Genomic DNA, 23,230 nt, shown 5'->3' with positions numbered 1-23,230 from the left:
ATATTTTGAGGGAAAAGATAGGAAGTAACGTCCTTCCAGACTAGCAGTACATTTCACCTGTAAGTACCACCGAGGGGATTGGCAAAAGTACCCAGAAAATAAGACAAATACGCTGCATATTGAAGAATGCCCATTTGATTTAAAAGCATTTGCATTTATGCTTATTTCAAATTATTTTTTCATGATCTAGACAATAGAAACACCACCAATTTGCTTGACTTCAGCATTTTTTGTGTGACACTAATAGCGCTAAGGATTTAATCATGCTCTTTCTGAGCACTGAAAGTTTTACTTAGCTCACTAAACTATACCCAAAAATTACCACAAGTTTTGAATTCACAGGTATCTGAAACTCCTTAGAAAACAAATAGTCAATATAAAGGTTTCTTTTATTGCCACTTGACTCCACTCAGGTGCAACAGTGCATAAAACAAACTAGGTGCAGGTGTGTGCACAGGCACAGGCACATTCAGACCTTCTGGTATGCTTTTGGGAGCCTGTTTTCAGATTCCTGAACCTTCCCTTTTCCCCAGGCGACCAGATTCTTTAAGCACACTAGAGCTCAAACAAAAACTGTATGCATTAAGTCCTGTTTTGTATACTAAATACATATGGAAGGAAAGAGACAGTCCACTAGTTTTGTAAATCTCAGTCATAATTGCAACAGTCAACTCTATGTATGTGTTGAAGTTTGAGAAGATTATTTTTTTTTTAAAAAGATAAACCAAAGATACTTTCAAGCTTACATGAAACCAGCAATTTTTTCATCAGTTTCATAAAGCCATTCATTTTATCCATCCAGTCTAATTGCATAGTTTCACAATTATCTGCTTATTCCAACCCATGTAATCTATTGACATCTCATTTCTAATAAATGCTGTTTCATGCTTCTTCAAATGCATTCAGCTGAATGCTTGTTTTTGACAAACAACATTTATAGAGGGCAATTGTGGTCACTGAGACTGACCTTCTACATTGCACAGGCCAAAGAATTTAACTCAGTAATTTCTGCACTGAGCCCACATGCATCTAGCTGAGCTAGATCACATCTTTTAGAGCGATATACAACCTTGATTTAAATATTTAAACCAACAGCAATACTACAGTTTGGTTAATTTAGTGTTTAGGATTTCTCTATCTATAGCTGTGACCCTCAGATTCACAAAACTAGTGGACTAAATTATTCCATACATTTAGTACACAGGTCAAATTTCCAACTTGATTCCTAAGGTTCAAGCATTTGATAAATCCTCTCTCATCACTTTCAAAAGACAATTATGACTTCCCATCAGTTCTGAGGCCCAATATTAGACCCAAATTTTCCTTCTGTGCAAAAGGAAACATGAGACACTTACAGCTATCAAACAAGTTCTGTAAAGCCAGCTAATTTATCCACAAATAAATAATGTACAGCAAAAACATTAAGCATTGAATACTACCTAACTACCAAAAATATACTGGGAGAGCCCTCCTCACAAGTATTATTGCAGCTCAGAGATCAATAATTCTGTGTTCAAGCTTGTCAAGTTAAAACGTGACATCTCATGCATCAAACTTCTTAACAGATATCAAAGAAGATGCAGTTTCAAGAGCCTCATGAAGAGTTTTCATGAAGGGGGGGGGTTGTGAAGTAATTTTTTCAGGGGTCAGCTCTAGTATATGTTTAAATACGTTATTTTTTCTAAGAAAGGAAACACCACTGATATTGTTGTAAAATTCCACGTGCAGGCATTCGGTTTTATTTTAACGTACAAAATCAGTTGCGTGTTCTGAAATAAAACTACAGATGCCATGCTTATGTCACACAGTTACACAGCTGAGAAACAAAAGGTGTTATGCTTAAAGATCTATCAGCACTTGGCAACAGGGACCAAGGTGACACTGATCTCATATAGTGAGAATTACTTACATGGTTCTGTTCATTAACTTCCAAGTACAGTAGCTTTGGACAATTATCTGTTTCACGGCTCTCATGAAGAGGACCACCCTGCCATCTCTCTCATTTTGGATGTTTACTGAGCCATAAACTAACTAAGTGTCCTCAGACAGGCTGCCAAATATCTCCATATGTTCTAGTCTTGCCCATGGTAAGAGATGATCTAACCAAGCATGAGAGCAAGAAACTACGATAATACTTAAATTATATTACTGAAAGTCTTTCCTGGATGAGAAACACCTACGTTAACATTCAAAGGAAGTCTTTGACAAGTGGACAAAAGAATTCACCTGAAAATACGTCCTTTATTTTGCTGCTGTTAGCCGGATGTCTTCCGCCAAAAAAAGAAGTCTCCCCTTTTTCATTGTGTTATAGGCATAAACATGTGTACATATAATATCTCTGCTTTGCATCTTGATTATTTCAATGCATTCTTGGTTAAGTCATATCTTACTCCTACGCAGAAAAGAGAAATAGTTCTGCATTTTATAAAATAAGGGTGAGTGTACGCTAAAGACATTTTCTTGAAGAAATTAGACAGCTCTGAAAATTTTGAAAGCAAGTTTTAAGTCATAAAGCTTTTATTTTTCAAAGCATTTAGCTGTAATTTGCCTTTACCTTATCTCTTACTTCATGACAGCAATTACTTTAGATGATCAAGTTTAAGAGAAAAAAAAAGCAGTACAGTAAAACTGAAAGCAAAAGCCAGCAAAATATTTTCAGTGACTAAGCTTTGCCTTTGAATTTCATATTCATATATAATTTGGTAACCTAAGAAGGAACAGGAAATCTGCAGATTAAGAATATTTTTTTAGGTGAAACACGTTTTAACGAACAATAGATACCCTTTGAGATATTCACTTACTGCTTGCCTTTTTTAATTCTTTACTGCTGTAGAGAGCTATAAAGAAGTGCAGCGTGTTTAACTGATTAGACAAAGATATCTGCTTACTCAGCCTAAATAGAGTTTAAAACTTTTGCCTAATCCAGCTCTTAGGACTCAAGGCCTGTCAGATAAAAACTAGTGAATATATTATGGTTTGAGAATAAACCCATATATGGAGACTATTTATTTTTTACTACTAAAAATGATATTAATTGGCATTGCATTCACCATAGAGGTGTGCTACCGGAATGCAAACAAGCACAGATTATTCAGAACAGAGGACAGGCGGTGATTTTGAAATGTTAATTAGAAACACAAGGGATATGAGAGAGTAGTGGGAAAAAATGAATGTGCTGATTGTGAGAAAAAGAGAAACCTTTTAGAGCAAAGCATCCAGAATAACGCTTCCAGTAAAAACAGAAACACGCAGTTGGCAGAATAAAGCGTGTACATCTACAGTACCTACAGAAAACCCTATTTTGTGCAATAGTGCAGTGCACTGAACATCAAGCCATCTTTCTACAACACAGTACCTACAGACTCACCAGGTTTACTACAGGCCAACTGCATCTCCCGCAGAAATCGGAGTTTTGTCATTGGATTGGGGGGTCATGGAAAGCGATACCGAATAAAGCAATAGCTTTACTCATATTAATTGTGCAACTCCAGTTAAACTAGAAGAACTGTAAATTAGTTAACATTCACAGAATTAACACCACCACAAGTAGTTTTTCCCACCTGGATTTTTGGAAAAGATGTAAAAAACATTTTAATTTGAAATGTTTTAAGATGCAAGAGATACTATTAAGTAACAGTTTGCCTCTACTGTTTGCTTCTATTGAACTTCAAAGCCCCAAGTGCTTCAACACAAAATTTTTCTTTTTCTGCTAATATCTTTATGCACCTTCTATTGTGATGCCTTCTTTCAAGCTTCACTGAAACTGTAAACAAACAAAAAAAAAATCAAAACAAAACCAAACTTAGAAACCAATTGTAAATTAACCTGATTCTAATGCAGATTACCACAAATTGTAACATCAGTTTAATTCCCCTAACATTAATGAAATGCAGCAGAAAAAGCAACAGGCATCAAAAACTTCTGCTTGTGTCCTCATATGGAGCTCCCTGCAAAAGGGAAGTTGAGTGAAGAGTAAAATTAACTCTTTCCCATTTTCTATTGTGCCCCAGCATAGACAGGTCTAAAAGTGACTTTGTTCTGTAAAGAATCAACAACAGGAAGAAAGAGGCAACTAAGCATACCGGGCTTGTTTGTTTTACTACAAAACAGAAATTCAGAAACTCACATGTAGACAGGAAAGGTTATCAATTTAAAATTTTAAGACTGCTTTATGTAGCAGTATCAAAATACTAGAGCCACTATCACAACCCCAGTGCACATGCAGCACTACTGTTTGGTTTTTTGTTTGGGTTTTTTTTTTTTTTTTTTTTTTTTTTTTAACACTTTACTGTCCTCTCTGAAACAGGGACAAGAGTTGGTCTCAGTTTGTCTCCCACCTGTATGCAAGTTTAAGGGTGGAAGAGGAAAGATCCTGCAGTTTAACTGCCATGATTGTCCAGAAATGGTACCAAAATTAACATGCATATTTATTTCTTTAACAAAGAGAAGCTGTTTAGGAACCTGATTTTACTTTTGGTTATACCAATCCAAGTCAGAAGTAAACTCATTAGAGATGACCAACTATGCTGTAAATAAGACTTAAACTACTATCATAGTAATTCCCTGCTGTTGCAGGATGCAGCAAATTATTTCATTTAAATTCGTATTGATTTGTAGCAACACAGCACACTAATGCAATACAGCACCAACAAAAGGGGTTGTTCTGAAACAAAATCTTTACAATTAAACATGCATTGGATTTTATTGATACTAATTTAAGACATTGGAATCACTGATTTTGTTACATTATCAAATAAGATAGTTTAAGACCAGAACCTGAGGATTACATACTTACAGTTATTGCAAATAAAGTTAATCTTTTAGAATTCAGAATGTAAGTTCCATTCGTATCTAATTTCATCTTTTATAATTAATGGAACATAGATGAGTAGTTACTAAATACATTAATGACATTTTGATACAGTCATGAAAATTATATTGTTGTAGGAGTCTTACATACAAAACCAACACACTATAAAGCTTTATTGTTTCAGTATGTAATACTGGAATTAGATAATTTCTTTTTTAAGTTTATCATTCCAGACTGACCTTCACAGAAACAAAATGAAGTTTTTTTGCCTATAGGTGCATGAAAAAGACACCTGTGTATACATATATATGCCCCTTAATAAAGCCATCCATATTTCTAGGAGTTGTTAATAGTTTTTTCATTCAGTCACCATTTCTCCATACAAAAGAGCAAGAAAATAAATTCATTTCACTAGTTTTCTATTAGAAAAGGAATGAAGAGGCATCGCATGAAGTCTGATCTAAATTTCCCATCTTTCACATCAGGACTGGACCTACATTTTGCGTGGTGCAATACAGAAGCTGTAGATTAGGCTGCAGCTTGGAAGTTACTAGCTAATGATGCCTACCTGGCTTGCTGAATAACAGAGCACACTTTCAGCAGTCTGTCCCCATTTAAAGCCTAATGATACTACCAATTCCAGTTTACTACTTTTTGAACAGGAGACACTACACAAGAAGAACCAACAGCCTTAAGAAAAATTATCCCTGTAAACTAGCAAATTATTATTGCTCTGGCTAGGAAGAAGGCTGAAATTGAACACAGGCATAACTGCTCACAGTCTACTCCTCAGCTCCTGCTAAATATACACACCTCAATTGCCAGAAGAGGTAACATTTTTAAATTTAAGTTATCAAAGCTCCTCGTTGTGCTCGCTCACTCTTTCTTTCATGTGTTCGGCTAAACATGAGGTACCTTAATGCCTTCAACATGACTTCAGTTTTGAATAGTTAGGAAAGCCAGACAATTTAAACTGACTGGAACTTGCACGCAACACGATCTTTTACACTGATACTCATCATTCTCTGTATTTTACTCAGATGTTAAAATTGTTTCATTAAGGTTGATTTTTTTTGTTTTGTTTTGTTGGGTTGGTTTTTTTTGAACAAACATTATTATCAGATAATAATTGGACAGACACACACACATGCATGCACATTAAGTAATTATGAAATTCTATTTTCAAGGAGATAATACAGCCTGTGAAGACAGCTTTGTAACCCTTCACCTTTAATTTCTTCAGCCAACCCCAATAACACGCTATTTTTAAAAGGCATATCTGGTAATTTAATACTTACACAGCGAAGCAATCTGGCAGCATCCCATTCTTGCATGCACAGATGTACAGACTAACACAGAACATACCTAACCAGCATGGGTCCCTGAATCACAGAGACATTTCAAGCAAAGTTGTAGGTACACCTTTTCTGACAAGCCAGAATTTTTTGTAGTAGGATCCCTGCTGCATATATGTGCACCCCTGTGTATGAACTGAAACAATGTGATCAGAAAGTCAAAGTGGGATGTTTTGTAACCCCTTTCACAATAGACCGTCTCTGCTCCAATGAAAACATCAAGAAGTCTAGAAATTACAAGAAAACGTCCCTTAGTGCATTTAAAAAAAACCAGATTGGACTAAATCCTAAATAATAATAATTAAAAAAAACAGTTTTCAGGAAGGAATTCTACAGTTCAATCAGAACTTAAAAGCTTCATGACTTCAGGGGCATTATGCAACATGCAGATCTATTTTTGCAAGTTACAACTCTCGTCATTGTCCAATATGCAAGACACCAATATTCTGATCCCAGATTTTCAAATGTGTGTGAATGCTTAATAATGGAGACAGATATTCAATGGGATTTCCCCAAAACATCTAGAGCGGTCTGCTACCTAGCTCCGAAGGTTTACAAGGATCAGGTTGTTCAATAGAAGTTTAGTCTTGAAAGCATGTTAGCAATTTTGAAAAAATGCTACGAGGCACACCTAGACAACACTGCAACTCGGGTCCTTGGAAGCTTTGGTCTTACCAAAAGTCTAACGGTAACCCATGCACCAGCTCACCGCTGGCAAGACAGCCCAGGGAGCTGCAAAAACCCAGCCCTCCAGGCTGCGGTCCGAGGCAGGCAGCTGTAAGCCAGCCCTGCCTAGGAGCCAGAGAGTCATATTAGCTCACGCTATTCCCCCGCGAATGCCTTAGCACACTACTCAGGCAGAGGACCACAAACTCAGGACAGCACGACTTCCAAACCAAAATTTGCTCTGTCCCCCGCCAGCTTGAGGCGAGGTTTATCGGAGCCTAGCTGAGTAAGCTCTCCCTGACGCTCTGCCACCCGGTCAGAGCACTTGGGAGTACACTGTACCGCTAAGTAAGAGAGAGACATACAGCTGCATACAGCAATAATCAACAGATTTGTCCCCTGCTGCTTCAAAGCTGTTGTCCAAATCTATGCATCACCACATCGCTGTGCTCCTTTTTGAGAATGTAATACAATAATTCGATGAAGAGCTGCATTCTTTCTTAGTTAAAATGATCTGCTTAGGGTGTCATCTTCCAGAATCCACTGAAAGCCGGCAAAAATAATCAGGTAAAACGCTACTTTTTGGAGAACAACTATTTCCTCAAATTCAAGCATGCTTTTCACCATGACCCCTGTATCATCTCCTCCTCAAAACAACAAACAAAAGAAGTGCTACAACTCAATGTAAGTTTCAGATGTAGAAAGAGAAGGGCTGTGACTCTGCAAAACCATTACTACTGATCCTGTATTGGAAGGCATTCACAAACTCCGAGAAAGGATTACAATAAAACAAATATTGCACAGATTAACAAGCATTCCAGATTAAAAAAAAAAAAAAAGGAACAGGAAACATTTGAAACACCCAAGAATTACTGTTTCCCTCTCCACTTGCTTCAAATCCTAGAATACCAGCGTGATGACTCCATCATGCACACACGTACATTCATGTGGGCAGGGAAAGAAAACCTCAGACCACGAGTGGCTTCAGCGGCTTAGTGAACCTTAACCTGCCATAAGATTAAAACCAAGAACATAACACTATTTGACTGCTGTTTCAGCTCAGCGGTCATTTCACATTTAGCATGCCATAATCTAACACAGCCCAGAAAAGGGTCACAGGGCCTTTTCTACAGCAAGTGAAAAGACCTGGTTTCCATTCCACAGTTTACAGCACAAACTGATCTCAACATCACGAGACATTGAAGATGATGCATCAAGGACGAACATAAGCTAAGCAACTTCAGAGTGTTTTATGATGTTACCTATATTCCAGGTTAATATGAGATTTTTATACTAGTACATTACTGTGTCTGAGGCCACTGGAGTTACGCTGCAGCTTCTTTACCAGATTGCATTATATTTCTTCACAGTTCCTATCTACTTTCAAATTTAAGCAAAATCCAAGGAATGCAGCCATTCAGTATTTTCGCTGACAGCTTAGCTGCTTTGCCACGATCTCTCTCAAGAGAGCTTGTTAGGTGTAATACCTCTAAGAAAAGGTTTAAGTAAGTTTGTTCCAAGTCCTGAGACAAGTAAAAAAAATTAAAATTATGTTCTCATTTCAATGCCAGGCCACTTTCTTTACTATGACAACCAACTACATTCTGTACTGCAACAGATTTTAAGAAACAAATGAAAAAACATCCCAGGCTCCTTAAGCTAGGAAGGCAGTTTTATTTATTCAGCAGTAGGTATCTGAAATGCCTATCATAAAGAAACTATAAAAAACATTTGAACAGATATTTCCTATTGCAAAGGAAGGTGAGAGAAAAATCAGAAGTATAGCTCGAAGACAAGTTGTAAGAACACCTGCATTTGTCAAGCTTCAGCTGAACCTAAGGTATGGGAAAAACAAATGAAAAACACTAGGAAAAAGGAAGGTAGCAGGCTTCTCACATTTGGTTGAAGGAACTAATGTCACTATAAAAGCTATAAAAAACAAGGTACTCGCACTTCTTATTGCAGATGTATTCTCACAAACATTGCAGAACCACCGAACTATTCAAAACTAAAATGCCAAGGGCCACATGCCCTGTCTTCTGCTCTGTCTCTGTCAGCCCCTTTAGTTCTGCCCCCACCCTTTATTTCTACTCATGTCTCAACATCTATCTACTAGGCAGATTTTTCTGTGGTGTTAAGAGGAAGAGACCTAATGGATAAATGAAGACGTGAGCATAAACATAGAAAAGCAAAGAAAATGGACTGAATAAGTTTTAGGAGGTCCAAAAAGGAACAGAAGGCATTTATTACTTACATTGTAAAGGGGAAAAGCACTTTGTAAATGGGGGAATGTGAAGCATCATCATATGTTTTAAAGGAAAAGTTCTGAAGTGATACACCAACAAAATTGTCTTTCAGATGAGGTAAACTGAGGTAATGAAATTTTATTTCCAGAAAATGATAAATTGGATTTTGGAAGATATTCATCATGTAGCTGGTGACAAAAACAGTGATAGTACTATCTAGGATAAAGGATCCTATTTATCTGAAAAAGTCATACTTCGTAAAAGTAACCGCTAATATAAAGCTTGTAATAAACGTTACTCAGTGAACTCGCAGCAAATCCGTAAGGTCTGCAGTAACAAAGTCAGTGACTCTCAGTGCAGAGTGTTTTAAGACGACAGCAGGCATAGCTGATGGTGACAGAAGGCACAGGCGGACTTGGAAGAGAAGAGGTGAAAACAATAGGAATACTTAAACCTCGAACAGAAGCTTCCCAAAAAGCTGGACCTGCCTACAGTTAAGTCCCTCGATCCCATCTCTCAACAATGCATTGGAACATCAGGCTTTTAAGTTCCATTTTCCGCAAGCCTCACATATTGGATATCCTCCTTGCTGAAGCTGAAACCTCCATTACTTTAATTACAGTATTATTTATTTGCTGTGCAGGTGTTTTGTTGGGGGAGGGGAGCTGGGCTGATTTGGCTTTTTAATCAAAAATTGGGTCATCATTTCTTGGTTATGGCTTTAGCTTTTGTGAAAATAAAAACATTGCAAAATATTTATCTCGGCAGAGATGAGCTCTTTTCCATAATGCATTGAGATGCTTTAGAGCACTGAACGTGTTCATACTAGGACTGTGAAATATTTTGCTTTGAGCAGTACTGTATCTATACATATAAACTGAATCTCCAGCAGACAGATTCATAAAGTTGCTGAAATCCATCAGAGCTCTGTCATCAACGTCACCAGGATGAAGATGGTTTATTCATACAGGTATAGCTATATTCTAATAATAAAAAAAAAAAACCAAAAAAACCCACAAAAAACGCAGAATTGACAATACGTTACATAAAGGAGTCTCTTAAACTAAACAGCTTGAACAGCTCAATTTACTGATCACTGATCAGTATTGTTGATCACTTTTAAATGTCATTCTAACCTAGCATTTGAGCTTGATCCTGCTTCCATTAAAACAAATGTCAAAACTCTCCCAAGAAGACTATCTCCTTCCTAGGTCTTAAGGTATAGGAAACACTCACTTTTGAACTCAGATGTCCTATATTTAGACCAGTATAGTCATAAAGAATTAAGTATACTGAGAATGCCATGAGGCTGCTGAATATTACACCTCTTCCCTGAACTACAGCAGGGTCAGAAGCATCTTTTAAACTTCCATATTTTCTTTAGTTTTTCAATAGTCATGTGAGAAATAATGATCAAATACCTTGGCTGTTTTGAAATTTGTTTTGCACGCTACTCTAGATATTTATCAATTAACAAATAGTGATTACACTACAATCAGCCTTCGGTTTCCATCAAGGTAGTGTCACATGAAAGAGTCATTAGTTCTAATTTGGATGCATGGCGCCGCTCATGTCCTTCTTTGTGCTAAGGCATGTAACCTCCAACAAGATCACAACCTGAACATCAACCTGAATGAGGTAGTCAAGGCCAGGCTTAAATTCAATGCTTCCTTCACTAGACTTCTGAATTTTTGTTGCACATCCCCAAAGCCTTTGCCATAGCAAAGGTCTAGTTTGTTCGTCAAGAAAAGGGTCTCATTTTGGGATATGACAGGCAAGGGCCTTGCTAACAACTTACTTCCACCACTGCTGCTGAAAATATTAGTAAAGGAAGGGTTGATGCCCAAATTAAAATTCTAAATACAAACTGAAACACAGCAGAAACACACAAGTCTGGTGGGCTGGAAAGAACCTTTCAAGTGTGATACACTTCATAGCACAATCAGAAAGATGTCCTACATGGGCACAATAAAGACAGTAAAATAATGTCCTCATGGGTTTCAGAATTCCTGCTATGAGCTGGGGAACATGTCAGCTCAGAGGGGCTTGCACACAAAATCTTTTCTGATCAAACTCACTGAATAATATTCCTAGTCTTTCTCCATCAGAGCAGCACACAGGCAGCTTCCTTCCCCTTCCAGTCAGCACAATCCTCTACTACGAACTCACACTTAGAGCATTGGTCATTCAAAAAAGAGAAAAAATCCAAGAAAACCCCAGTCAAGGCTAATTTGTAACACTGCCTCAATTAGACAAACCCAGCTCTCCACCCACTGCTGGAAAAAACTGCTCAAAATTCTCATCCTTTAAATTTATAGTATGCAGCTATCACTGTATTAGTTTACACTAGCTGCAAAAACTCACCATCATCTGTAACAAAAGAGATTCTTCTTGTGTTGGCACAGACTTCCTAATACTCTTCAGTCCTCACAGAGAACATATTTTACATGCACTTTCTTTAAGGCAAAGTACATAAAATTAAAAATCGACAAGGAATGCCAAGACAAATACTTTCACTTCCAGTTTGCTACAAGCAAAAAGTCATTAGAAGTATGAGCCTTTTAGTTTTATAAAATAAATATGCTAGTCTAAAAAAAACTATACTTTGTTTTACAGACTATTTTATAGTTCTATAGTATTTCCATGGTCAGTCATACACCACTACAGTCAGAAAAGATGAATTTGTCCCTCTAAGGAATTAATATGCAATCCTGAAGGATTATGCTATGGTCTTTTAATTACTTTATGGCCCCCTATAGAGAGAATCAACTTTAAACAGCAACCCATTTCTGTTGATGAAAACATTGCTCTACTTATGTGTCATTTTAGTATGGCATAGCAGGCTGTCACAATCTACCTCCTGCATGCAAGTCAAGTTTTTACAAATGTTAAAAATCTTAATTATGTGTTTATACTTAACTTGAGAACATTGAGCCAAATTCTTCCTCTAAACAGTGAAAAATAAGGGAATACCCCTAACAACAGATAGTGGGGGATGGAAGGCTGTATTTGCTTCCTTTATACGAAGACAACGTGTGAAATCTTGGCTCTGCTGAAGACCACCAGAATCAGGGACAACTTTGCATAACCTGTTTCTAGACCTACAGAAGTCATAGGAGTTATGTTCAGCCATCATTAATTATAGCCATAATTTTCAAAGGAGCCCAAGGACAGGCTTATCAAACAGAGCCAATACTATTAATGCAATGGCAATTCATTGATTTTCTTACAGTAATTCAAATCTATATGCAGGCATATGTACTTGGGAACCAATTCTGAATGGAATTTCAAACAATGTTGTTCTAGTAAATGCAAAAAACACTCCAGCTGCAATTATCATTATTTGTTGCTTAAACAAATACTAAAATTTAATGGGGGAAAAAAATAAAATGCATTGGGTCCTACTAACACTTTTGAGCATTGAAAATATTCCCAAGATGACTCGAGGAAACACAGGCAAAGACACTTCCTTCCACTCTCAAATATACTATGCATAGATGATCATATTACATGCATTTAAAGTCACTGTTTCGACTAAAGACTGTTTTGGAACATAGGGGGTCAGCACGTGAGCTTCCTTCCCTGCCTTTGCTCTGCTGATTAAGCAGCAATTAAACTATTTCACCATTAAGCTACTTCATGGTATTTTCCTGTACAGTTTGGGGGATCTTCTAATGGCTAATCTCTCTGACCACCATTAACACGTTACAGCTAGAGGCAACTATGAGAGAATGATCAATTAAGCAAGTGAATAGCAATTTCCTTTGTTCTGTCCAACCCCTAAAATTAAGTGGTTCAGGCTTGACCACCGTGCCACAACGAAAATGAGTAAAACGCATTTTACCTCATTATTCCTGTTTGAATAGCAAATTACCTAAAACCAACTCATTCAGCCACAGCAATAAGGAACTGCAAATTGTTAGCGTTGTCTCGTGGGCATGTCTTCTTCACATGTCCTTTCTGCTATGAGTTCTATTACACCACTTGAAGCAACGCTATTTATAAAGCAACTACACAAAACAGTTCAGAGGAAACCAGTTGGATAATAGTGTTTTATAACAGCTAAAAGGCAGCAGCAGCACAAAGCAGAGCCTCAGATACAAAGAGGTGAGGAACAACTTCTTTATTCCATAAGTGATCTCCCTGAAGTCAATGGAGTAACACAGACACTCAAGGAGTAACATGGTACAAATCAGAAGAGGTGCTAGAAACTGGCCTGAATTTAATGAGCAAGGATCTTCAGGATTTTAAAATGCATCTTCTAAAAGTGAAATTGTAATGACCTAATTGACAAACTCATGAATGAGAACTCTGTCAAATCTTATCTTTCCCCACTTGACCAGGTTATCCTCCTTTACTTCCCTCCTTCTTCAAGTACTTTTTCTTCACCTATAGAAAAGTCATCTTATGCCATGAAGAGTCATTTATTTGGGGATTGGGAAGGGTCTGTGATTCATCGTGCTGAAATACGAGACCAGCATGTCCCCATGACCTAGAAATAGAGCACCTTTATTAATTTAAATACGAAAAGAGACATTTGTGCATGAAAAGGGGTTGAAGAAATATTCTGGGTTCAGGAGCCAAACAAATAACTGTCATTATGAATAGCTAAGTCTAATTACGGGGCAGGGGGAAGGGGGAGATCACAATCAGTTAAACTGAAATTTTAATAGTTTTAAACTTTAAATGAAAATGTAAAGAACAGAAACTGATTCAGAAAGATACAGCTCTCAGTTCACTACCCTATTCCCTTGCTCCTGGCTGAAAATAAGCATACTGGAAACCTGTATTAGCAGTACAGCACTGCCTTTGACCAACTACCAAGAAGGGTTCTCACTGGAACAAACACTCTGTGTATCCCTTTGGCTCTTTGCAGGCTCATTCCCTACTTGCAAGTTCCTTAGTGAACTAAATAAGCAGCTGTAGTGTTCATATGTTTGTTTTTTTTTTTTATTAATCTGTGTTTGCTATTTGATGGATGGACATCTTCGACAATCTCCAACTAAAGTTACATTCTAGCTCAGGGTAATTTTGCTAATCAGTACATTTCATCTGTTGCTTATAGGGACATCCAGCAGTTGAGAGAAATCTTATGATTCAGACTAATATATGGAAGTAATTCTCATATATGCAATCAGCTGGCACACAGAGATTTACATATGCATAACTATGCATCAGAGCATGCCCAGCTCTATAGAAGAAGCTCGGACAAATCAACGTCAGTAACATTATGAAACTACGTATCATGTTTACATGCAGAGATTTGGTGATCGAAAGTCTGAGCTTCTGCAAATCTGCCAAGTCATAGTTAGCCAATACCTTGCTATTGTTTCAAGGCATTACGGAAGCATTCTAGATTTCCTTTTGCAGCACTGCTTTACTTGTAAGTGCATGCCCCATTTAGATGGAATTCTGTAGCATTTCACATTTAGATTTACCTTAAAACAATTTACTGTATTGTTAAAGTCAAATGGGGAGTGGAGTTTGGGGGATGCATAGAGCTGAGTTCTACTTCATTTTCATCTAAGTTTTCCTTCCTTCCTTCTGTCTTTGTTTACAGTAACAATAATAATTAATTACACAAATATAACAGCCTTGACCTGTCTGGTTTAGTCATTGAAATTATGTCATAAGTTTTCACACTGCCAGAACTCATTTTCTGTCTTTGTACTAGATTCACATATCAGATTTTCTTCTAATACAAGTAGAAGAAAAGCAAGGTTGGGCAGCCCACTGCTGATAACACAGGACCATGGACTGCCTTAGAGAGCTTTGTCCCAAAATTTGTACTAACATGTAAACAAAAGAGTGTCTGAAGTACAAATTAAGGGTGTTCTTTGGTAGTTTTAGGGAACAAGTTTTGGTTTCTAGTTAAAAGAACAAAAATAAAAATTCTAAACTTTCAGGAAAGTTAACAGTTATTTTAGATATTAATTTGAAAATTTGTTTTAAAACAAATTCAACACATTTCATTTCAATTAAACCAAAGATATATCAGAACTGTAAAAGCTGACTGTGAATGTAACACATTAAAAATGCTCAAACAGCTGACAAATATGCATACACTAATGCAAAGAAATTTCTGCTGTGTTAAAAGTAGAGCTAATTGGGCTACCTTACTATCTCAGACGAAAGAGGAATGGAAAAGAAATCTGTATATAGAGCAGGTGACACCATAAACTGTTCTTGTTTTCCCTTAAAGATTGCATTTCCTTCTTGGATTTCCTAGGAGTTTCTGGAGTACACAAACGACAGCAATGTCATTTTCTTCAGTTATTCTGTTTTCAAAAATCTGTTATTAGCAATAGTGATAAAATGCAGCAACTCTTTAAAATACGCTATGACAAAAAGTAACATGCACTGAAATAGAGACTTTGTGCTGTTTGCCAGATTGCAAAATGTGTGTGAATCGTTGTTGAAGAATCCCTTCAGAAATACTCACAAAGTGTCACAAAACAATTCTTTCCATACAGTGCAAATTTACTTTTTGAAGTTAGTAGATAGTGGTAAACTCTTGTCCTATTACTATTTGCAGGTTCCGCTTCTTGGACATCACAGAAAACGCAAAAAGGACAAAAATTACTCCTAAGTGTAGCACTAGGTCTGTCATTAAAAACTTTCAACTCCTATTTAAAGAATCATGGGCATTTCTACAGACATTAATGAAGTTTCTTTCACAGCAGTTTTAGTAAAACACTCCATGTATTTTTGATTGCTACTGCAAAACTGAAGTTCAAGGAGAAAATAACTAAGACTTTTTTTATTAGAAGTGATAGTAGTCTAGATACTTCACTATCTAAACCATCTCAAGTATTTCTTATAATGAAATTCCAACAGATATCTATTCTGGCGCTAACAGTTTTGCATTAAAAGGGGTTTACTGATACTGCCCATTAGGTTCACTTACTCAGCCAGCAAATACATAAGAAAAACAGCTTACCTTTCGATGTGTTTACAAGCAGCAATATGCACTATAATAACCATATAACATACATTGAAAGAGAATGAGAAATTATAAATATTGAAGAAAAGAACACTATCAACTTAGAAGTACACATTCTTTAGAAACAAATAAAAACACGTAGCTATATATATTCTACGTGGCTAGTACTGCTGCATGCAACATTTGCAAAGTAATTATCATAATTCACAAATACTCCTAAAGAAGAAACTAAGAAATAAATCCGTTCTGTTAGTAGCATTCTCAAGTGTGGATTGTATTATGTAGCTTTGATATACACTCATCAGGTAATTGGTACGAATTTCTAGCATTTCATCCTTTATAAGCACTAAAAAGTCAATATTATTTAACTGTTGCACAAATGTTAATAAAAAGTCATAATCCCGGGAGCTTACCCTGGGTCAACAGAAAGAAGCCCAGAACCATCCAAAGTTATTTCCAATGTCCAGACAAGAGATCTGAAAAAGAGAGTAACAAAGGGTTTGTGACAAAGCTGACATGGAGTACTCTGAAAGGAGCAAAATCAATTGTGACATTTTTCATTTATTTGTAAATGCCTCTTTGGCAGTATGCTCACTCAAAACGACAGTTGACTCTTATAGAATAGGGGACGTGATGGTAAAATAGAGGAATCCTGACAGTTGCTTTAATGAGATTCTGCATTAGGACCACTCTACCACTTTCCCTCAACAAGGAGTGTGCCCTTCACTTTCAATCTTATATCCTCCAATTTGGAAAGCATTAACCCTAAGAAAAACTCTACTCAGCCTCCTCTAATCAGCATCACAGCTCTTCTTTCTACCTTCTTTGCTACCTCACTGACACTTATGTATGGAGCCTGCTCACTGTTTTAAATACGCTCAAGTAGCATAGAGCAAATTAAACTTCTACTCAATAGTATTACTTTAATCAAAGTCTAGTTGCAGCATGTGTGATGAGGTGAGGACAAGACTCTTGAAAAAGACCTTAGTTGATATTAGGAGAGAGCACAAGCCCACAGAGCATCCCTTACAGCTCGAAGAATTATGCTACTGGAAGTGTTCAATGCAGGAACCTCTGATGCTCACATTTTCTTTATTGCAAAACTAAATAGGGAAATTTGTAACGTGACAGGAAACTTGCTTTGCAAATATTGAGAGAATAATCATTCTGGGAACAGAAGCAGACAGCAAATTTTAATAACCGTAACAACATGCAGCATGATACCAAATATTTCAGGAAGAGGCCACTGGCTCGAGGACCTAATGCTTGAGCGCGCTTACTCTGACAAACCTCTAATCTGGGCTATTTCATTCCCAAGTCTTCCAACAATAACACTATTTTTGTTGTTCAAACTTGTGCTCTAGTACTATATCACATACCCATCAACGGAGCTAGATGACAGTACTGAATACATCATGGTAGCCTCAGGCTGCACTGAAATTAGCATCTTATCCTCCGTTAACACCAATAAAACATTTGTTATTACAACAGTAAGATTTTTGTAAAAGAAAAAAACCCTCTCATATTGGCATTGCTAGGAAGAGCTTGAATCTTCGCTCTTCTGCATGAGGTAAACAAGTTCGAGATGAAAACACACTAAAACATCTGCCTCCATTTGTGTTTCAGAGAACAATGCCGTATCATCTCTGTATGAAATCTGGCTAAGCCACATTTGGGGAGTTTACAATGAATTCATCTATATCACAATCTGCTAGATGATCTGTTTACATAAACTGTGAACAAAGATCTTTCATTTCTTGAAATAAAGAAGAGAGAGATGGGTCATCTTCATGAGTTACAGCAGTTTGCTTGACAACCTTCAGAGAACCAGTGCAGTAGTCCACGGCTCAAGCAAAACTTCCATTTTCCATTCAATTCATTGGCTTCAAAAAAACCCACAAGTTTTTAGAGTATGGCAGAGCTTTCTAAAAGAAGCATTTTTGACACCCTCAATTTGAGGATGCAGACTAAAGGCATTAACTTTGAAGTCTTTCGCAAAATTGTTCCTGGTATATCACATCTTTTAAAAAGTCTCAACTGATTGAAAGAAGGACTGCGATTCACTTTCAGTATTAGCTTGTATTTTCTCTTACTGAAAATTCACTCTTCAGTGAAACATCTTAAAATTAGCGTAACAAAGCCTAGCACAACATTAAATCACCTACTGAGCATATCAGTCTGAGTTCACATAAAAAAATAGAGTACACTTCAAAACAAATTCTCTGGCAGTTTCTTCCGATTGATATCAAACTTCTTAAGTTAAAAGACCCTTCATATTTCATTCTTCGAAACACACAGTTACTACTAGCAACCTTTCACATTTGGATGGAAAGCAGAAAAGGCCAGATTCTGGCCTCTGCTCCAGCATGGGAGCACCAATGAAAAATAATGAAGTCAACACGCATTTACTCTAGAAAGGAAAAAAATTACTATTTAGCTCCAAGGAAGGCTGTTTTATAATTCAGACAGGTGATCTGGAGGCACAGCAGAGCAATAATGACTAACATCACATACTAGAGGGAGTATAAATTTTAATGATACCACTCATAAAACCCACATTTTAAAGGTTACAAAACAGAAACAAGCTTACAAAGAAAACACATAAATCATTCAAGGTGTCGAGTTCCTACTCCTTAGCTATTTTAAGAATTAACAGCCTGTCCATCACCAAATCAACCAGAATATGCCGTACTTCTTTATGCAGGACTGAAAAGGAATGTACACTAGAGTTCAGAAAGCATACACCACTAGAGTCTCTCTTCTTAGCAACACAATATCCATAATTATTTATACCTTCACTGATTTATTCATTATTCAATAAAAATCAAGCAAAAACACTTGACCAAATTCACTTACATCTAGACAAGATCACAACAATACATAATTAGCACTATATAGGCCAGGTAAGTTACATGGCCTTCTGATCCAGACGCACAAATGCACTTAACTATTTGCTCATATGCATTTCATTGTAGTCCCTTAAATATCTTCAATGGGGTATTCACATCAACAGAGTAGAACACTTGAATGTTCAAAGAAGTTAAATATCAGAGAACAACAAAGTCCATTAAAACACTGGAGTGCTCACTACATTTTGTTCTTGGTTTTTCAACCTTCAAAATTTTATTGCCTTGCATATAAAAATTAAAGTTCACCCAATAAACTGCTGTACCATTTATCAGGGAACTCAGGCTTCTGAACAAGTCACAACACACAAGCACTACACTCCTGATTATCTGCACCGCAAATTAACCTGAGCTATTACTAACACTGGTGGAAACATTAAGTATATTATAGTTCATATCCATCTGTTACTAGAAACTGCTAAATCAAACATTAATTGTAGGTCCAATAAGCAAATAGAAATAAGTAACACCCTCCCAAACCAAAAACCCCTAGTTAACCATCCTACTGTCCCCCCCAACCCAACCTTCATCCTATCCGTTCTTCATAAATTCACTGATCATTATTTATGCCTAAAACACCTTCCTTTTAATGTCAAGCATCAAATTTTACCATCGTAATGGCTCAGTCAAGTTCAGCCTAATCTATAACCCAATCAACCTCCCTGAAACAACAGTGTGGCTTTGGGAGTAAATTAGGAGATGAACACGCCTCTCTGGGTGCTGGAAATGTGTAAACCTATCCTGTTTTCAAGAACAGGGAAACATCCTCTGCACACCCTCATGTGGCCTGCAATGAGACTACTGTCGTCCAAACTCCATGACTTTCATGGAAGAGAGAGAGGATCCAACATTGATACAGCATACCAGTTATACCAATCAAATGGTCTGAAGCATCACTTTTGTTCTTAGTAACAAGGAAGAAGGACATTCTGAAAATACAAACTTTTTCTTCATCTTGTCCTCCATACTGATGGACAAGAGTGTTGCAAAGCAACTTTCTATCCTGCTCTCCACTCATACCATGAGGATGAAACAGAAACAGGGCCTTATAGTCTCATTTTTATTACTTTAATTGGCCTGCAATTACAACTGTATTTATTGTTGTCCCTATACATAAGCTACCAATACAGGACATTTTAAATGGCTGGTCGTTAAAAGGGTGACTTAAGGCTAATAAGCAACTATTAATGTTGAGCTTTGCAGACTTGTCATTCACATCCACAAACCATCTTTTAAGCAGAACTGGATTTTACAGAAATCACATGTAGTTTTGCTCAGTGATTGTTACTCCATTTCACTAAAAGTAACTTCCACCTCCAAAATACAAACGTACTCTGGGATCCCTTCTGGAAGCAGCACGCCAAGGGCTCACCACGAAAAGCTCTCACCACATAAGGCTTTCTGCACACTGGCTCAGAGATCAGGCCTTTAGGTTTTGGTTTTGCAAGCTAACTCAGCTTTAATATTACTTTTCTTCTTAATACCCTTCTACGTTTGAGGTGTTTAATGGATAACTCAAAGTTGATTTATTTATTTTTTCATAAGTAGACAAACATTAAAAGACACTCGAACAAGGTCATTTTGCCTTGCTGCAAAGTCCAACAAGACTATCAGATAAGGCATCACCCAAAATCCTTCCATGTCAAAGGGAGTGTTTCTACTGGCTGGACTTTAATATTGAACGTAGATTTGGGATCTAGTCTCAATCCAAATGAGAGTGGCAGCCATCAACCACATAACTACACTGTTCTCACTGGCAACACTCACTGGATTTAAAACTGCAAACTTGCATTTGAAATTTCTGCATCCACTTACCAGTTATCAGAGGCAACTAATCTCTTAAAACTGTACTGGTTAAAGAAAACTCAGTATTTGGTTTACAATAGCAATAAACACCTAAATATCTTCAATAAGCTCTTTTTCTTAAGTCTTGTCTTCAATTCTGGAATCTTTTCCTGTAACTCTGGAGGAACTTCAAGTATAATGCTAACACATTGTTTTCCCAATCTTTGTTTTCTTTAGGAAATTATTTAAGAAGAAAAACCTTGAGCAGTGATCTCAGCATTCATACAGCAGTGAACTTCAGATACAGTAATTGTATTGCTGTGAGCTATGACGACTTTCCCATGGGGGAGAAATGACCTGGTAATTCAAGAATGACAAAGTCAAAAGTAAGGTAAGCTGGGGGAGGGAAAGGATTTCCCCCTAGGATGAGATAAATATAATTTCTCATGGCAGCGTATATCTCTCTTAAGCCTCAGGTGGTTTTAAGTTAATGAGATTAGTTCCAGCAGGCAGTGAAATCCCAGGATATAGGATTTATATTTCAGCAGTTTTCACTTCATCCAGCAAGCACAGTGAAGTCAATCTTTGTGTCATTTTGTTATTGTCCTGGTTTGGGTCTCCTTCTCAGACTCAAGCCTGGCTAAAGCACCTCGTAACTTTGACTTGAAAGCTTAAGCATCATGTAAAGAGTGTGTTTAAATGTTTAAAAGGGAGGAGAAAGGCAGCAGTCTTAATCTGAAGGAAAGGATTTTTATTTAACTTTTCAGATGCACTTTTATGCAATGGAATTTGATCTTGTACTATTTTTTTTTTTTTTTTTTTAAACCAAGGTCACACACATTTTTATCCTGCACACACACACCAAAAAAAAAGCAGTATGCATTGCTGGAAGAAACACTGCTTTTTTTAAAATTTAGTCACTAAAAAGATGGACATTAACAGCTTCAGAAGACTGGCTAGTTCACTATCTTCTACATGCTGATTAATTGCCACCCAGCTTGGTAACAACCAAAATAAGTTCCTATCCAGTGACTACCCACTGGATGTACAAACTGGAGTTTCACTCCAATCCCCGGTTCTGCTCATACAACAAAACCTTCACTCCTGCTGTCAGTTCTAGCTGGATCACAAGTTAAACTGGGGTAGCCTCATGCAGTGCTAGGAGAGGGCAGCATTTTGTCTATCTGACAAGAAGGCACAGCAGAAGGATTCCAAAGTATACAGAATAAGTACCTGGAGCTATCTGAAATATAAATCATTATACAGAGCTGTTAAGCAGAAGGCTTTTAGAAAAGAACATAATGGGAAAAAACTGAGGTCAGATGGTAACACTGATTTCCACGCACTAAGAATTCTTCCACACCCAGCCTGATTTCAACTTACAATCCCTGCATATTAATAACTGCTAATTTAACAATTCTTTCACACTCTGGGCAGTATTTTTAGCTGTAAATTTTACTTAAAAAAAAAGTCATTAACCTCAATAACATTACCAGTGTAAAAAAAAAAAAATGGAGAAAAAATTGAGTGTTGACAACTTGCTTTTAGGTAGCTCTTCCCCATCCAATGGGAGAATGACCACAGCCCTTTCCTCCTCTCTTGTGAAACAAAACATGTAGACAATCACATCAAGAAAATGCTCATTTTAGTCCCAGGCTTCTTTCCAAGACAGTCTGGTTAAAATACATGTCCAGAAAGCACACAAAGAAGTTATTTTCATCACAGTAATTTAATCTCAAAATACAAGATGAACTCTATTCAAAAGACTTCCTAGGATGTCCAAGTCCATCACAGGAAAAGCTATGCTTACTCTAGTTTTAACTTACAAGCCTGACTTTAATACTGACTTTAATACAGGCCAATCACACCCACCCAGACATCACTGTTTTAACTTTTGTGGTGGTGGTTTGGGGGGGGGGGGGGGGGTTGTTTTTGGTTTTTTTATTTTTACTTCTGAATATGCCTTCTCATTCTGTGCCAATGCATTACCCCATTATCTTTATTCTTCATCCTCTACAGAGAAGTCCTTACTACTTCAGGTTTTGGCACTTCATTAACCAGGTGTCTTCAGTTACATATGAAAAGTTCAATCATCTCTTTGCCAAAGGAAAGGGTGTGTTCTATCATAACTCAGGGTGAAGAGTGGCAAAAGCTAGGTAAAGGGCAACTGTTCAAAGCTGTGAAATATATTTCCTTTTTCTGTACCAAGTACCAAGCTAGAACCTCACCTGGTACAAAAGTGTGTAATTTAACTGGAGACAGGCAACATCAGCAAATGAATCTGAGGACACAGAGGCTAATGCCTGACCACAAACTGGTTTCTGGCACAATTCAAAACTTCATAGCCATTGGAATCCAATATGCTGAATAAACACCTAAGCATTCAGTATCCACCACTACTTGGACTGGCTATAACTTGGAAAAACGCAGCTGTATAGGGATGTAGTATCACATGCAAGTGATACTAAAATGCCTTCTCCTGTCAGGATAGCTCAATGTTTGCTTACCTGCGAAGTAAA

The 23,230-nt window shown here is 37.1% G+C and overlaps 1 protein-coding gene across 4 annotated transcripts in view; it reads right to left on the bottom strand.

Moving 5' to 3' along the window:
• NAALADL2 (N-acetylated alpha-linked acidic dipeptidase like 2) overlaps positions 1 to 23,230 on the bottom strand; it is a 503,669-nt gene that overhangs the window by 459,657 nt on the left and 20,782 nt on the right. For all 4 annotated transcript variants that reach the window (XM_030028786.1, XM_030028785.2, XM_041126840.1 and 1 more), the window contains exon 2: positions 16,434 to 16,496. Coding sequence is in view for 2 of the 4 variants with exons in the window: in XM_030028785.2 (XP_029884645.1) it covers positions 16,434 to 16,464 (31 nt within the window). In the remaining 2 variants the exon portion in view is untranslated. The remainder of the gene's footprint in view (positions 1 to 16,433; positions 16,497 to 23,230) is intronic.

This window comes from Aquila chrysaetos, chromosome 10 (assembly GCF_900496995.4).
Source record: "Aquila chrysaetos chrysaetos chromosome 10, bAquChr1.4, whole genome shotgun sequence".
Lineage (NCBI taxonomy): Eukaryota > Metazoa > Chordata > Aves > Accipitriformes > Accipitridae > Aquila > Aquila chrysaetos.
Note: the sequence above shows the minus strand (reverse complement) of the source record. Positions and strands in the feature narration are given on the sequence as shown.